The sequence below is a fragment of the Linepithema humile genome, chromosome 6, assembly GCF_040581485.1.
Source record: "Linepithema humile isolate Giens D197 chromosome 6, Lhum_UNIL_v1.0, whole genome shotgun sequence".
In the NCBI taxonomy this organism is placed as follows: Eukaryota; Metazoa; Arthropoda; class Insecta; order Hymenoptera; family Formicidae; genus Linepithema; species Linepithema humile.
This window is the reverse complement of record NC_090133.1, coordinates 20257033-20275638: the sequence shown is the minus strand read 5'-3', so window position 1 is coordinate 20275638 and position 18606 is coordinate 20257033. Positions and strand designations below refer to the sequence as shown.

General features: G+C 37.7%; 4 protein-coding genes across 7 annotated transcripts in view; all 4 read left to right on the top strand.

The window, feature by feature from the left end:
- The window catches only part of LOC105678911 (uncharacterized), a 264119-nt gene that overhangs the window by 3930 nt on the left and 241583 nt on the right, over positions 1–18606 (top strand). The window lies entirely within an intron of this gene.
- LOC137000758 (uncharacterized) lies at positions 9454–9936 on the top strand. Its single transcript, XM_067358114.1, has one exon. The coding sequence runs from the start codon at positions 9454–9456 to the stop codon at positions 9934–9936; it is 483 nt and encodes a 160-aa protein (XP_067214215.1).
- Positions 10015–12405, top strand: LOC137000757 (uncharacterized). The gene has a single exon (XM_067358113.1). It carries the CDS (start codon positions 10015–10017, stop codon positions 12403–12405), a length of 2391 nt encoding a protein of 796 aa, XP_067214214.1.
- On the top strand, positions 12557–16693 carry LOC137000344 (uncharacterized). Its single transcript, XM_067356583.1, has 2 exons — positions 12557–15225; positions 15419–16693. The coding sequence occupies exon 1, from the start codon at positions 12559–12561 to the stop codon at positions 14572–14574; it is 2016 nt and encodes a 671-aa protein (XP_067212684.1). The 5' UTR covers positions 12557–12558; the 3' UTR covers positions 14575–15225; positions 15419–16693.

Below are 18606 nucleotides of genomic sequence, written 5' to 3'. Positions count from 1 at the left end.
CATATTGATAGTTTTGCTAAAAATTAGGCAGTTCTCTTCTAGTTTTGGGCGAGTACATTGCTTTTCCAAAAAGTTCTGACGACTAAAATAATTAGAGAATTTTTTAAACAATTATTTTACCCGAAAAACACGCATTTTTTAGTATATGTGTGATATGCTGGCCGTATATTGATAGTTCTGTTAATAATTGAAGAGTTTTCGTGTAGTTCTGGGCGAGTACATTGCTTTTCCAAAGAGTTCTGACGACTAAAATAATTAGAAAATTTTTTAAACAATTAATTTACCCGAAAAACGCGCATTTTTGAGCATATGTGTGATATGCTGGCCGCATATTGATAGTTCTGCGAAAAATTAGACAGTTCTCTTCTAGTTCTTGGCGAGTACATTGCTTTTCCAAAGAGTTCTGACGTCTAAAATGATTAGAAAATTTTTTAAACAATTAATTTACCCGAAAAACACGCATTTTTGAGTATATGTGTGATATGCTGGCCGTATATTGATAGTTCTGTTAATAATTGAAGAGTTTTTGTGTAGTTCTGGGCAAGTACATTGCTTTTCCAAAAAGTTCTGACGACTAAAATAATTAGAAAATTTTTTAAACAATTAATTTACCCGAAAAACGCGCATTTTTGAGCATATGTGTGATATGCTGGCCGCATATTGATAGTTCTGCTAAAAATTAGACAGTTCTCTTCTAGTTCTGGGCGAGTACATTGCTTTTCCAAAGAGTTCTGACGACTAAAATAATTAGAAAATTTTTTAAACAATTATTTTACCCGAAAAACACGCATTTTTGAGTATATGTGTGATATGCTGGCCGTATATTGATAGTTCTGTTAATAATTCAAGAGTTTTCGTGTAGTTCTGGGCGAGTACATTGCTTTTTCAAAGAGTTCTGACGACTAAAATAATTAGAAAATTTTTTAAACAATTATTTTACCCGAAAAACACGCATTTTTGAGTATATGTGTGATATGCTGGCCGTATATTGATAGTTCTGTTAATAATTAAAGAGTTTTCGTGTAGTTCTGGGCAAGTACATTGCTTTTTCAAAGAGTTCTGACGACTAAAATAATTAGAAAATTTTTTAAACAATTAATTTACCCGAAAAACGCGCATTTTTGAGTATATGTGTGATATGCTGGCCGTATATTGATAGTTCTGTTGATAATTAAAGAGTTTTCGTGTAGTTCTGAGCCAGTACATTGCTTTTCCAAAGAGTTCTGACGACTAAAATAATTAGAAAATTTTTTAAACAATTAATTTACCCGAAAAACGCGCATTTTTTAGTATATGTGTGATATGCTGGCCGTATATTGATAGTTCTGTTGATAATTAAAGAGTTTTCGTGTAGTTCTGAGTCAGTACATTGCTTTTCCAAAGAGTTCTGACGACTAAAATACTTAGAAAATTTTTTAACAATTATTTTACCCGAAAAACACGCATTTTTGTACATATATGTGATATGCTGGCCGCATATTGATAGTTCTGCTAAAAATTAGACAGTTCTCTTCTAGTTCTGGGCGAGTACATTGCTTTTCCAAAGAGTTCTGACGACTAAAATAATTAGAAAATTTTTTAAACAATTAATTTAATGTTCGTGAACCTAGCATATCATTTTCCAGCAGATCAAAAATAAAAGAGAGTTCTTGTCGCATGCAGTCGAGTTCTATAGTTCCTTATAGTTTTTAGTAATAGTTCTGGTGATTTTATCCAAAAAAACACCAATCGAAAAAATGATCTGCTAACTTCCCGTAGCAGATCATTTTCTAGCAGATCAAAAATAAAAGAGAGTTCATGTCCTATGCAGTCGAGTTCTATAGTTCCTGATAGTTTTTAATGATAGTTCTGGTGATTTTATAAAAAAAAACACCGATCGAAAAAAATGATCTGCTACGGAAAGTTAGCAGATAAGAAGTAGAGGACACTGAACATATATGTGATATGCTGGCCGTATATTGATAGTTCTGTTGATAATTAAAGAGTTTTCGTGTAGTTCTGAGCCAGTACATTGCTTTTCCAAAGAGTTCTGACGACTAAAATAATTAGAAAATTTTTTAATAATTATTTTACCCGAAAAACACGCATTTTTGTACATATATGTGATATGCTGGCCGCATATTGATAGTTCTGCTAAAAATTAGACAGTTCTCTTCTAGTTCTGGGCGAGTACATTGCTTTTCCAAAAAGTTCTGACGACTAAAATAATTAGAAAATTTTTTAAACAATTATTTTACCCGAAAAACACGCATTTTTTAGTATATGTGTGATATGCTGGCCGTATATTGATAGTTCTGTTAATAATTAAAGAGTTTTCGTGTAGTTCTGGGCGAGTACATTGCTTTTCCAAAGAGTTCTGACGACTAAAATAATTAGAAAATTTTTTAAACAATTAATTTACCCGAAAAACGCGCATTTTTGAGCATATGTGTGATATGCTGGCCGCATATTGATAGTTCTGCGAAAAATTAGACAGTTCTCTTCTAGTTCTGGGCGAGTACATTGCTTTTCCAAAGAGTTCTGACGACTAAAATAATTAGAAAATTTTTTAAACAATTAATTTACCCGAAAAACACGCATTTTTGAGCATATGTGTGATATGCTGGCCGTATATTGATAGTTCTGTTAATAATTAAAGAGTTTTCGTGTAGTTCTGGGCGAGTACATTGCTTTTTCAAAGAGTTCTGACGACTGAAATAATTAGAAAATTTTTTAAACAATTATTTTACCCGAAAAACACGCATTTTTGAGTATATGTGTGATATGCTGGCCGTATATTGATAGTTCTGTTAATAATTAAAGAGTTTTCGTGTAGTTCTGGGCAAGTACATTGCTTTTTCAAAGAGTTCTGACGACTAAAATAATTAGAAAATTTTTTAAACAATTAATTTACCCGAAAAACGCGCATTTTTGAGCATATGTGTGATATGCTGGCCGTATATTGATAGTTCTGCTAAAAATTAGACAGTTCTCTTCTAGTTCTGGGCGAGTACATTGCTTTTCCAAAGAGTTCTGACGACTAAAATAATTAGAAAATTTTTTAAACAATTATTTTACCCGAAAAACACGCATTTTTGAGTATATGTGTGATATGCTGGCCGTATATTGATAGTTCTGTTAATAATTATAGAGTTTTCGTGTAGTTCTGGGCAAGTACATTGCTTTACCAAAGAGTTCTGACGACTAAAATAGTCAGAAAATTTTTTAAACAATTATTTTACCCGAAAAACACGCATTTTCGCTACATATATGTCTGTCCTTCTCTACTCCCCGAAGCTAGCTGAACTGCCGAGCGCACCGGACACGGCTCGAGCTTGCCTTAGTTACCTCCATTATATGTCTCGTCTGCTACCGGGCTCAGCGCGTGGCATCACTGCTCCCCACTCTTATGCACATTCTCTGAGTATAGCAGTGGGGTGACGTAGGCGATTATTTCTCACTTCTTAGCGTCGTCGCTGCCACAATTGCTTCTTGTTCGGTGTAAAGTTCGAGTAGCATGAGATTTCGCGAAATCTCATACTTCTATTGATATGAACTGCGCTCTTGTATTGTATTGTCATATTGGAATTCTTTTTCGACATTGTTTCTGCTATTCTTATTTTGCATAGTTTTATCTTTTCTTGTTTATCGAATGTTTTTTTTTCATATTCTGTCCTTCAATTGTGAGGTTTTCGCTTTGCTTGATCTCGCTCGTCATTCGCGTAATATAATTTTTTTGCTATCTGCTCATTTAAATAAAAAAATTATTTGCCAAATTTAACTTTAGACATCGCTTGAAATTCTCTTTCTGCAAATATACATTGCTCGTTTTTACAAAACTTCGTTACATTTACGCACAATAAAAAAAGAACGTAGGCAAAAATTATCTTTAAAATGCGCAAATCACCATACGATAAGATTATTTTACAACAAATTTTGTCAGATGCTAAATGCTGTACTATTGATAATAAAGGGCGCGTTCTTCCACCTTCCGATGAAGTTTATAAGACAATTTCAAACCTGATGGCAGAGAAAGGATCGAAGATCACGCCAAAGCATATTCATACAATCATTAATAACAATCGTCAAGGTTTCAAAGACTTCATTTTAAAAACATTTGATATTCGAAAGCAAGAATTGTCAATTTCTAAAAGTAATAACGATTTCAGTGTAACAGAATATGTAGATCAGAGTACAGATACTCAGATTTGTTCTACCTCGATTGATATTAATATTGTTATATCGCAAGAAAAATGGCACGCCATCCGACCCCAAAAAAAAATGTATGGTAAGCGTATGTATTGGAAATTACGAGAAGGATGGGCAGATATAGTTGCTGAAGCAATTTGGGTACAGCACCATCTCGATTGCGTGTTTGTTTTTAAAAATAATAACGTTTACCAAAGTGCAATTGCAAAATATTTCTTGACATTCGAAGGATTTTGTTGCGAATGTAGAGCGAAAATTTACGGTTACGTGATAAAGGAGCCGGCAAAAAATGTTGATGTTATTCTCAAATGTAATATCAATGGCATTAGATCTAAAGCTCATTCTGGAAAAAAACGAAGGCAATTGAGAGGCGCACGTCGTCGCCAAGTTGCTGATTTTCTCATTGATACGCGCACAGATGCCATAACTTGGCGTCGAAAAGAATCAGGACGTATAAAGAAATTTGGAGGTAAAAACCCACCTATCTTGCCGAGTAACGAAGTTGTCCGAAAAGCAAAAGAACAGCGACTATTGGATAAATATGGTCTAAAATTTGCAAATCCTGCATTAAATTTATTAAAAAGTGCTAAACACGGTATGTTTGTTGGGTGTATACATTATGTCGCATTGCTGAAATTTAATTGTGTTTATTGGCGACCCGAACAATTGCAGATGTACATATCCCGCTGTCGTCAAGATCCAAATGCAATATTCGCTATTGATGCTACGGACGGTATTGCGAAGCGTGATAAATCACATGAGCCACACATTTTCCTTTATCAGTGTGTACTCGTGACAAAGGAAGGTAGCGTGCCCACGTTCCAGATGGTTTCAGCCGATCAACGGTCTCTCATTATGGCTAATTTTTTGCGCTTAATTCTTGCTACGAACGCACCAATCCCACCTATCGTCGTTACTGATTTTGGTTGGTCATTATTGATTGCGGTAGCAGAAATATTTGGCAGATGCTCAAGCTTTAATGATTATTTGCAAAAGTGTTATAATGCTATTATAAACAAATCGACTTTATTACCATCTACTTTTATGAGATTAGATATATGTCACCTCTCAGCAATGATTACGCGGTGGTCAAGTTTAAAAGGAAAAGATAAGTGCTTAGTACGGCGATTTTATAAACGATGCGTGGGAAAAGCTAGTCAAATTTCAAACTTAGAAGATTTGTCGTACTTCATAGAATCGGTTTTCGTTGTTTCCCTCAGCAAATGTATCGGATCAAATGTAAATAACGAACCTCTGCCATCTGTTGAACGATTAAGATTTTTAAATGATAAAATAAAAGGAGTACAATTAAAAAATAATGATAATGATGATGAGATTAATGCCGAAACCGACGGAGAAAAAGAATTTGATACAGGAGAGAACCCCGAAGAAAATGAAGTCATGAAAGTAGGCTGGAAATTGTGGAGTGATCATTTATATAACGCAGCACTGGATATTGCTGATCAGTCGATTGACGGCGATATGATCAATGCGTACTATAATGTAGACTTTGCGAAAAAGCTGAAAAGATACTTGCTTCCATATGTGCCACTATGGACCAACATTATGGTGCCGATCTTCCGAAGAGGCTCTGTAACCGCTACCTCGGCTGCAGTCGAGTCAGAATTTTCAGATTTAAAAAATCGTGATTTTAGAGGTGAGATTCCGATGCGGATAGATAGATTCGTATTTCAACATCTACAGCGTATCGACGATAAATTAAAGGAACGCTGTACAGAATCGGACGCTTTGCCAAATGATATAAATGAAAAGCAAAATATCACCGATGTTTATGAATTCTCAAAAGCTGAATGCGAGTCTGAAGCTATAGAGCTGCAAAATGTCACAGAGGTAAACAACCTTCAGCATGCAACTATTGATAAAAGTGAAATCTCGTTTAACATAACTGGAAAAAATGTATGTAGTACTCCAAATGAGACTATAAAAGATGAATCAAACAATTTTGTATCAGAGGAGACTTCAACAAAATTCGTATCGCCAATAACAGAAGAGAAAATCAGAGGATCCCGGTGTATCTTACAGAGCTGTTTCGATGCTGAAAACTCCACTATAAACGATAGTAATTGTATTAGCGATTCATCGAAAGTAGTAAACAATATATCTTATGAAGAAAATCTATTTACAACGGACGAAAATATCCCAGCTGATAATGAATGGAATGTTCAAGAAGAATGGAGGGGTTTGAACAAAAACATGAAACATAACAATCAAAGCAATGATTTGCCAAAACGAAAACGTGCCAAACCAACATGCTTAGACGACTGTCCCGAGTGGGACTATATTAAAGATTCAAAGATTGGTCAAATCCCAGTTCTTTTAAACGGAAATATTTCGGGATCGGTGCGTATAAATAACTATGATTTAAATGTAGTGCAAACATGTGCTTTTGATTCGATTTTTCAGGTCGTTGTCAGTGGCCTTTTAGCAAATAAGATTTATTACGAAACTCTACAGTCATCCGATTGTCCAATTATAAATCTTGCTCAAAATGTCAGCAATAAAAAAAAGATAACAAAAGAAAATTATGTTCAAAGAGCCAATATATTACTTACGACTTTAATTTTTCAAAATACTGTCACGACCTACACGAGAAATATAAAACGTCTCGTTGCTGAATGCAATGCTGCTCATTTAGCTCAGTTTCTGTTTGAAAAAGAACCAAGTTATTCTTACCAAATTCAATGTTCTTGTGGATACTCTAATGACAGAAAATTCCAATTAATAGATGTGAACATTGATATGATTCTTTGCGGCGGTCTACATCTAATACAGGAAGCAATCGATGATTGTATAACAATTGAAAGGACTTGCTTTAACTGCAAAAATAAAATCGCGAGTTTGACAGAATATGGACCGCACTTAATAATCGATACTTCTATTGTGACTGATATTGGTTATCCGAACAGAGATAAGATAATTACTCACAAATTGAGTTCGATTAAAAAAATCGTGAAGATTGGTGGAAGAACGTACATGTTAATTGGTATAATCGATTATAGTATAGAAAAAAAGCACTATGTTGCGTACGCATTAGTAGGTGAATTTTGGTTCAAATATGATGGTTTGATTAAAAGACGTAAAACAGTTAATTCAAAGACGATTATATCTCCACATCTAATTGCATACGCGATATGTGATAAGACAGGATAATCATTTACGCATGTACACGTTTGTTTAAAATGCACGCTTTTTCGCCACTAAGGCAAAGCGTGCAGCACGAGCGGCACTATATATGCCGGTTCGTTCCCGATCCGCGTGTGGCGCTTACCGATGCGGGAGGAACGGCCGCGCCATGGCTGGATTGTTTTCCGGTTTCCGCCTAGACCTTGTTACGAGTCTAGTCGCTTTTTGTTGTTCGTAGCGCGTGTCCTCACGCGTGTACGTTGCATCATCTTTACGCGTGCCGTGCACGAAACGAGTCTGGTCGTTTTTTGTTGTTCGTCGCGCGTGTCGTCATTGTTGTTCGTCGCACGTGTACGTTGCATCATTTTACGCGTGCCGTGCACGAATCGAGTCTAGTCGCCGTCGTGTATTCGTCGCGACATAGAACGTTGTTTAATCTTGTGATCTCTTTGAAGAAAGTTGCGGCCTTTGCTGGCCATTGAAAGTTGCGGCCCTTGCCGGCCATTGAAAGTTGCGGCCCTTGCCGGCCATTGAAAGTTGCGGCCCTTGCTGGCCATAGAAAGTTGCGGCCCTTGCTGGCCATTGAAAGTTGCAGCCCTTGCCGGCCATTGAAAGTTGCGGCCCTTACTGGCCATCGAAAGTTGCGGCCCTTGCTGGCCATAGAAAGTTGCGGCCCTTACTGGCCATCGAAAGTTGCGGCCCTTGCTGGCCATAGAAAGTTGCGGCCCTTACTGGCCATCGAAAGTTGCGGCCCTTGCTGGCCATAGAAAGTTGCGGCCCTTGCTGGTCATAGAAAGTTGCGGCCCTTGCTGGCCATTTTATAGAAAGTTGCGGCCCTTGCTGGCCATTGTATATAGTCACATCACAAGGTGAGTTGATCATTGCTGCGCAGAACACGCGTAAGCGTGTTCCTGCCGATCGCCATTATGCGCTGGATGGGCTGTATTTATACAGCGTTGCAAGCCTGAGTTAACCTTACAAGTTAACGCAGCACTACATTTGCGGATTTCTAGACTGTGAGAAAATCTAAGTCTTTTCTTTTCTTTTCTTGATTTACAACAGATTAGGATAGCCCGCTTTTGTTTCTCTGGAGACCTATCTCACTTGCATGTACCTTGGAATGGATGAATGCTTGGCTTTTCTTTGGAACACACCTGCACACACATGCACGGAATAATGTGCCTTGACTGAACTATTTAATATAATATACATTTGCCTGTCTTGCGGTGAGTGTATCTTTTCCTTTATTTTGTAAAGGTCAGGTGCGGCCTTTTTTTGCAATAATGAGCGACTCATTACCTCACAACGAAGAATGTGGAATGATTAAGATTCTTTTCTATCACATTTATTTCTTTGTGACACAATAATATTATTATTGTATTTACGTTTGAACATCGCTAGACATAGCGTTTGATGTAAAACTTCTGCGATGGAGTCTTGCTGTGCTTTTTTAAGATAATTACATTAATGTAATAATTGAAGATCATTTGTATAAATAGTACTTAAGTATTATAAGTATTATCTTTTGCGTTTTGAGTCGACTCAAAATTACAATATAGTATTAACCTTTTGCGATATGACTTTGTGTTAATCGAGAGATATTTGATTTGTTATTTGAGCGGTACATTTGACTTATAAGTTGCTTTTCTTTTCGTACGGTTTACTCATTGACGAGCATGTTTATGCAAATTGATACAGTCCACTGAGACGATTTTCATTACTGATAAATCGATAAAAAGAAGTTGAGTTTATTAACTAAATAATTTAGTTTCATGTTTTCTTTTTGTACACAAAACTAATATCTTAACATCTGATATCTCTTGATTCTTTTTTATAGATATTATATCTGATGTTTATTTTGCGTTATTAAGTATTATTATTTGGATTATGTTTTCTTGCGACACATAGTTTTGTTTTTTTTGGGGATATTAAAGCCTATTTTAAACATTTGGTCCTCTCGAAGCCGGATATTTATCTTGTGTGGACAAGATGAGGTTGTCACACCTTAGGGCTCATCTTGAGCAACAGTTGGTTTTGAAGGGTTTAATATGAGAAGTATATGTTGGCTTGGTGGAGGAGGATTTTGACGTTTCAGTTTCTAGGGTCTCATTGCAGGCTAACATGCTAAAGGAATATTGGCACAAATTTGAGGTCACGCATGAGGCGATTAATGTCTCATTTAATAAACTGGATCAAGAAGATAGAGAGAAGATAAAGGCCCATGCTTATTTTACTCAAGAGGCGTATACTACTACTCAGAAAGAGTATATACGCACTTTGGAGAAGTTGAATGCTACAATGAGTTCAGAGAAGAGTTCAAGTAGTGGTTCTACATCTAATTATTTTCTGGACCCGACACAAAATATTCAGACGCAGATGACATATGCTTATAGTCTAAAACTACCAAGAATCGACTTGCCAAAGTTCAATGGAAATATGGAAAACTGGTTGACTTTCAAGGACTTTTTCTCAACTTCTGTGCTTGTCAATCCGACACTGTCTGACGTTCAACGATTGCAGTATCTTAAAGCTAGTTTAGTGGGCAATGCTGCTCACCTCTTGAAATATACAAACATCACGGTCTTGAATTTTAAACCGGCATGAGAGTCGGTAGTATCTTACTACGAGAACAAGAGACTATTGGTCAGCTCGACGCTGCAATTGTTTTTCAATATCAAAAAGATGACGAAAGAATCGGCAAAGGAATTAGAGAATCTTTACACAACCGTCAATCAACTTCTAAAATCCTTAGAAACAATGGGTCGACCTGTGGCCCATTGGGACGACATCCTGGTGTTTGTCATTACTCAACGACTGGATTTGGATACCCTAAAGGCATGGGAACATCATCTCGGAGGAGAAAGAGATCCTCCTACTTGGAGCCAGCTCAGAGAATTTCTTGGTATCCGTCTAAGATCCTTGCAGGCAATAGATAAATCCAAATTTGATAAGCCTAAAGTAGCCGCTCAATCAGGAGCACTGAAATCTCATTTTCAAGGACATTCAAAGGAATCTTCTTCGAAGTCGATAGCGAGCATAACCTGTGGTATTTGTGGGACAAACCACCATCCAGCTACCTGCGCCCAGTATGCCTCCAAATCTCAGGAGGTCAAACGTAAGTTGATAATAAAACATCATTTATGCTTCAATTGTTTGGGGGCGCATAAAATATCTAATTGTACCTCAACAAGACGTTGTATTAAATGCGGACAAAAGCACCACACGTCCTTGCACTTGGAAAAGTCGGCTAACGATAAAAGGACGAGATCGGATAATTCTAAGGCCTCTGTGGCATCAGAAAAGGATAAGGAGAATAAAACTCCGAATGCAAAAGTGCTATTTGCCAACGCTGATCAAGCTGGGAATCATTCTCAAATACTCTTAGCTACGGCTAGAATCATAGTTAGAAGTTCTAACGGAAACTCAACAATAGCAAGAGCATTAATCGATCAAGGCTCGGAGATTTCGTTGGTTACTGAGAGATTAGCCCAACGACTTAAATTGCCTAGGATTAAATCTTCTATTCCCTTGGTAGGAGTAGGTGGTCAGTCAAGTAATAAAACGAGAGGTTTTGTGAGCTTCACAATAAGGCCACACTTCACTTCGACATTTGAGAAGGTCGTCTCCGCGCACATACTTAGTGCACTGACCACTGCAATACCAACTTTGAAAGTATCATCGAAATCTTGGAAACACTTGGAAGGTCTACAATTGGCAGACCCGTATTATTCTAATCCAGGAGAAATTGATTTGTTACTGGGCGCAGACGTTTATGGTCAGTTGATTGACACGGGAATTGTTAAGGGCGGCTCAGATTCTCCTATTGCTCAACAGACTCAGTTAGGTTGGATAGTTTCAGGACCAACCGGTTGTGTAAGGCCCACTTGTCATATGCAAAGTTACTGCATTTCTCAGTCAGCCGATTTATATGATCTCCTCCAAAGATTCTGGGAACTGGATTCGATTTCTGTTAAGCCGGTTTCCTCATTGAATCAGGACGAACAAGAATGTGAGGAACATTTTTGTTCTACACATTCTCGTGACTCTCAAGGCAGATATGTCGTTTGTTTGCCTTTTAAGGCGTCCTCGCAAACATTAGGGGATTCCAAGCGTAAAGCGTCGCTTCTGTGTCATAAGTTGGTCGAGCGGTTTTCTAAAAACGCTAAGTATGCGGTTCAATATTCGGAGTTTATGGATGAATATCTACGCCTGGGTCACATGAGAGTAGTGCCAGATTCTACTTCTGAACCGTCTCATTCTTATTACCTTCCGCATCATGGTGTGTGGAAGGAGAGTAGTTTAACAACCAAATTAAGAGTTGTCTTCAATGCATCGTCTCCCTCTACCTCTGGTCGCTCTTTGAACGATATTCTTCATCCAGGAGAAAAACTGCAAACGGAACTTTTTGACGTTTTGATATACTTTCGACAATTTAAATATGCCTTCTCTGCAGATATTGAGAAAATGTTTAGACAAGTAAAGGTCTGTTCAGACGATTGGAAATTCCAACGTATCTTTTGGACAGGTGAAGGTCAGAACTTGGTTCCCTTTGAGCTCACCACCGTCACGTACGGTATGGTTTGTGCTCCATTCCTTTCTCTGCGAGTTTTAATGCAACTTACTAAAGATGAGGGAGAACGATATCCGAAAGCAATCTCTGTTATGACGGACGGAAGATATGTAGATGACTTATTTGGTGGATCGGATTCCATTATGAACACACGACTGATTATAGATCAGGTAAGCGACTTATGCATGGCGGGCGGTTTCCCGTTACGAAAATGGGTTAGCAATGAGCCTGCAGTTTTGGAATCAATCGCTTCGGAGCATAGATTGGATGCTTCAATGATACCTATTGATGATGATCTTATCATACACTCCTTAGGCTTATTATGGCACCCGATGACGGATGAATTTTCCTTTGAGTTGAGCTTCCTTTCAAAAGATCGAATCACGAAGCGTTCCATACTTTCTACCATTGCTAAAATCTTTGATCCGTTGGGGTTTCTAGCTCCGGTAATCATTATTGGTAAGCTTATCTTACAAAGACTCTGGACGCTTAAATTGGATTGAGATCAAGATCTTCCAGATGATCTAGTCCACGACTGGATTAAATTCATTAATGATTGTGATACGCTGCCCCTTCTTACCTTTCCTCGGTGGATCGGTACTAATTTGAGTCGCAGTTTTGAACTCCATGGGTTTTGTGATGCCTCCTCTTTAGCTATGGCAGCAGTGGTGTTTGTACGCACCACAGATGATACGGGAAAGATTATCTCAAAGTTGATCTGCTCCAAAACTAAAGTGGCGCCTTTAAAAAGGTTGACAATTCCTCGTTTGGAACTTTCCGGAGCTGTGCTTTTAGTAAAACTTATGAAACAAGTTTTGCATGCCTTGCATCGTGAAGACGTCAGGCTCTACTTATGGTGTGATTCTTCAATTACACTTACCTGGATAAATAATCATCCGTCAAGGTGGAAAGACTTTGTACATAACCGGGTATGTTACATTCAGGAGACTTTACCTTCAGCCACCTGGCGTTTTATACGAGGTTCAGAAAATCCGGCTGACTTAGCAACCCGGGGTTTAACTCCCGCACAACTTTCCCACACTCTTTCCTGGTGGTATGGGCCTTCATGGTTATCGGAAACTTCAGATTTATGGCCATCTTTAGCCCTTTTAGAGACCTCTGGTGTAAACCTAGAGGAGCGCCCTGTGAAAATCAATGCAACAAGTACTAGTGTTACGCAGCCGTGGGACCTGCTCCTGCGATACTCAAGTTTGCTTAGATTGTTGAAGGTCACTGCCACTTGTATGCGTGCAGTTGACCGCTTCAAACGTATATCGACTGCACCAGCCTTAACAACTATCACCCCTTTGGAATTACATAAGGCTAAGGCATTTTGGACAAAGGAGATACAAAGATGCTTTTTTCCGTCTGAACTTAGATCAATTTCAACTGGTCAAACATTGCCCAAGTCGAACTGTCTGATCCGACTCACGCCATTCATTGATGCAGAGGGAATTTTAAGAGTAGGCGGTCGCCTGCAGGCCTCCAACTTATCGGAAGTCTCCAAACATCCGGCTATATTGCCAAAACAATCTCCTTTCACATCTCTGATTATAGGTGATGCTCACATTCGTTCCTTACACGGAGGCACGCAACTCACTACTTTACTCATACGGGAAGAATTTTGGGTTGTTGGAGGACGAGCTACGGTGCGTAGTCACATTCTCAAATGTGTTAAATGCCTTAGGTTTCGTCAGTTGCGAGCACGGCAATTAATGGGTCAATTATCTCCGGAACGTGTGTTACCTTCAAGACCATTTCTAAACACTGGAGTGGACTATGCTGGTCCATTTACACTTAAGACCTGGAAGGGTAAGAACGCTCGAACGTATAAGGCTTACATAGTCTTATTTGTTTGTTTTGCAACATCTGCAGTTCATCTAGAATTAGTCACTGACTATACTACCGAAGCGTTTCTTGCTGCTTATAAAAGATTTGTCAGTCGACGTGGCATCTGTGCCACTTTAATAAGTGACTGCGGTACCAATTTTAAGGGTGCGAGTTCTGAACTACAAAGATTGTTCGACGGGGCCTCTGCAGAATCTCAGCGATTATCGGCCCTTCTAGCTAAGGACGGGACTACATGGAGATTCAATCCACCTTCGGCGCCTCATTTTGGAGGCAAATGGGAATCTGGAGTAAAGTCAGTAAAATACCATCTCAAGCGTGTAATGGGTGAAACTCTTCTCACTTATGAGGAGTTAAACACCTTGCTTACTCAAATAGAAGCAGTTTTAAACTCCAGACCTTTATGTCCTCTCACGGATGACCCGGATGACCTATCGGTCTTAACACCAGGACATTTTCTAATGGGATGTCCTCCCACTGTTGTGCCTGAACCTTCTTTAGAATTTGAAAAGTCTTCACGACTCTCTCGATGGCAACTGCTGCGACAGATGTTAGATTCACTATGGGTCAGGTGGTCTTCAGAGTACCTTCAAAGACATTACTCTATGTATAAGTGGAATCAGAATTCTACCACGGTTAAGGAAGGTTCTATGGTACTAGTGGTAGATGAACGTTATCCTCCTGGTAAATGGCCTTTGGGCAGAATTACTAAGATCTTCCGTGGACCTGACGGTCTCGTAAGAGTGGTCATGGTCAAGACTTGCACAACTGAATTGAAAAGACCTATTACTAAACTATGCTTCCTTCCAACGGATAAAGATTAGGATTATGTTCGTTAAATAAATGATTTAACGAAGGCGGGCGGAAATGTTTAAAATGCGCGCTTTTTCGCCACTAAGGCAAAGCGTGCAGCACGAGCGGCACTATATATGCCGGTTCGTTCCCGATCCGCGTGTGGCGCTTACCGATGCGGGAGGAACGGCCGCGCCATGGCTGGATTGTTTTCCGGTTTCCGCCTAGACCTTGTTACGAGTCTAGTCGCTTTTTGTTGTTCGTAGCGCGTGTCGTCACGCGTTGCATCATCTTTACGCGTGCCGTGCACGAAACGAGTCTGGTCGTTTTTTGTTGTTCGTCGCGCGTGTCGTCATTGTTGTTCGTCGCACGTGTACGTTGCATCATTTTACGCGTGCCGTGCACGAATCGAGTCTAGTCGCCGTCGTGTATTTGTCGCGACATAGAACGTTGTTTAATCTTGTGATCTCTTTGAAGAAAGTTGCGGCCCTTGCTGGCCATAGAAAGTTGCGGCCCTTACTGGCCATCGAAAGTTGCGGCCCTTGCTGGCCATAGAAAGTTGCGGCCCTTACTGGCCATCGAAAGTTGCGGCCCTTGCTGGTCATAGAAAGTTGCGGCCCTTGCTGGCCATTTTATAGAAAGTTGCGTCCCTTGCTGGCCATTGTATATAGTCACATCACAAGGTGAGTTGATCATTGCTGCGCAGAACACGCGTAAGCGTGTTCCTGCCGATCGCCATTATGCGCTGGATGGGCTGTATTTATACAGCGTTGCAAGCCTGAGTTAACCTTACAAGTTAACGCAGCACTACATTTGCGGATTTCTAGACTGTGAGAAAATCTAAGTCTTTTCTTTTCTTTTCTTGATTTACAACAGATTAGGATAGCCCGCTTTTGTTTCTCTGGAGACCTATCTCACTTGCATGTACCTTGGAATGGACGAATGCTTGGCTTTTCTTTGGAACACACCTGCACACACATGCACGGAATAATGTGCCTTGACTGAACTATTTAATATAATATACATTTGCCTGTCTTGCGGTGAGTGTATCTTTTCCTTTATTTTGTAAAGGTCAGGTGCGGCCTTTTTTTGCAATAATGAGCGACTCATTACCTCACAACGAAGAATGTGGAATGATTAAGATTCTTTTCTATCACATTTATTTCTTTGTGACACAATAATATTATTATTGTATTTACGTTTGAACATCGCTAGACATAGCGTTTGATGTAAAACGTCTGCGATGGAGTCTTGCTGTGCTCTTTTAAGATAATTACATTAATGTAATAATTGAAGATCATTTGTATAAATAGTACTTAAGTATTATTATAAGTATTATCTTTTGCATTTTGAGTCGACTCAAAATTACAATATAGTATTAACCTTTTGCGATATGACTTTGTGTTAATCGAGAGATATTTGATTTGTTATTTGAGCGGTACATTTGACTTATAAGTTGCTTTTCTTTTCGTACGGTTTACTCATTGACGAGCATGTTTATGCAAATTGATACAGTCCACTGAGACGATTTTCATTACTGATAAATCGATAAAAAGAAGTTGAGTTTATTAACTAAATAATTTAGTTTCATGTTTTCTTTTTGTACACAAAACTAATATCTTAACATCTGATATCTCTTGATTCTTTTTTATAGATATTATATCTGATGTTTATTTTGCGTTATTAAGTATTATTATTTGGATTATGTTTTCTTGCGACACATAGTTTTGATTTTTTTGGGGATATTAAAGCCTATTTTAAACAACGTTACTCAATAATACAACGGTTTTACAAATTGATAATAAAATCACAAGTTTGCGATATTACTTAATAATTCTATTATAATAATATTTTATTTCTATTTTGACATGTTTTTAGTTTTTATTTTTATTCTTAATTTTAATTTTAGCTTTTATTTTAACATCTTTTTAGTTTTAGTTTTATTTGAAAATTTTAGTTCCAGTTTTTAATGACATAATAGTGTCATAAAGTTTATAAACATTTATATATGCATAACGTTATTAAAAAAATCAGATAATTTAAAAAATACGAAAATAAAAATATAATATATAAATAAAGATTAAAAAAATAAAAAAGTAAATAAAATTAAATAAAAATAAAAAAAATTAAAAATTAAAAAAAAAGCCAGTTCTCAACAAGCCCACGTCATTGGCTTTGGGTAATGCATAGATTGAAAAAACAAATAAATATATATCTTGCGATCCGTACGACAAAAACTATAAAAACACAAAAAACTTACTGCTAATAATCGTTTTTCAATAATAAATTATTGAAAAATAATTACTGTTATACAAATAATTTTTTCATATCTTTGAAGTTTTTCTTCGTACGCCGAGTATATTCACAATCATATACAGTCTGTTAAGTAAGAGCGTACCAGGGTTAATTTATAAAAAAAATGTATTTAAAAAAATTTTTAAACATATACATTTATCTTGATGAGGACTACAACGCAATTCTCTCAATAATGCGTCCAGTCACCACCGGCGTCGATAATCGCCTGGCATCTTCGAGGCATACTTTCGACTAAATTGATGGCGTACTGTAGCGGCAAGGCCTTCCAAATTTGACGAATGTTGCGAGATAGCTGCTTTGCGGTATATGTGCGTTTTCCTCGAAGTCTGTACTTAATATATGCCCACACATTTTCGATTGGATTGGCATCGGGCGACTGCGACGGCCAATCCAATGTAACGATGCCAGATTGCTCCTTCCACTCGGTACAGAGCTTGCTTCGATGTTTTGGATCGTTGTCCTCCTGCAGAATCCAGTCCTCATTTTTATTAATAAACCAACGTTCGGCAGACGGTAACAAAGCCTTTTCGTAAATTCCCAGCATTTTCTTGGCATTCAGATTGTCGGTAAACAGATGCAAAGTGCCGAATCCTTGTTTTGAGAAGCAACCCCAAAGATGCACTTTTATTCCGTGTTTAACGGTTCGCTCGACATATCTATTGGTGGAGGTTGACCAAGTTTGTTTGAAGCTACTACGTGCTCATATAGAACATTCGTCAGTAAAAATTATGTTACTGAAATCTTGGTCGATGTTTTCGTGCGCCCAAGCGAGTCGCTTTTTCACATGTTTTTCACTTAACAAAGGTTTCTTTATTGTGCTGCGCCATTTCATGTCATGAGCACGGAGATGAGTTCGAATAGTTACATACGATATATATAAACCTTTTTGCTTCAATTTTGCTTGTCCTTGACGCAGTGTTAAGCCAGGATTCTGCGAAAACAGATCACCGATCATTTTATCACCTTTTTTGTCCACTTTGCCTTTTGAGCCACGTTCCGGTAAATCATCCACATTTTTTGTGGCTTTATATCGCAGAATCCACTTCTTCACAAATGTTCTTGACTTTTTAATATATTTAGCAGCCGCTAATTGCGACATTTTTGGACCTTTTGGGTGAATGCACAGAAACACAGCCTCGTAGCGCTTTGCGTATTTGGCACTCATGGCGCTTAGCGTGTTTTTCTTACAAAAGATCAACAACAACTAAATCTTTTTTTAAAATGCGCCAAGGACAAAGGTTTGCTCTATCAATTCACATAAGATTTAGAATAATATTTTTTACCGATTGTGAATAAGATTTGGCACGCTCTTATTTAACTGACTGTAGTAGAGTTCATAAAAGTTGTTAACAATTATTTAAATATTAGAAACCAGAACTTTTCTGAAATGTATAGAAGTATTAAATATATAGTTCGAAAAAACTCCCCAATATACAATAACGTATCACAATTACATAAGCGAAAAGATGATAAAAATTGTTAACAATTATTTTTATTACTATTGATGGATATTGTTATTGAGAACTTTCCAATATCAACTAGAGCCTCGATACTTATACGTTCAACAACTTGGCGATATAATTTGTTTACTAAATATAATTAATTTTACCCATAAAATTTTATTAGAAATAAAAAGTAATTGTTTAAAAAATTTTCTAATTATTTTAGTCGTCAGAACTCTTTGGAAAAGCAATGTACTTGCCCAGAACTGCACGAAAACTCTTTAATTATTAACAGAACTATCAATA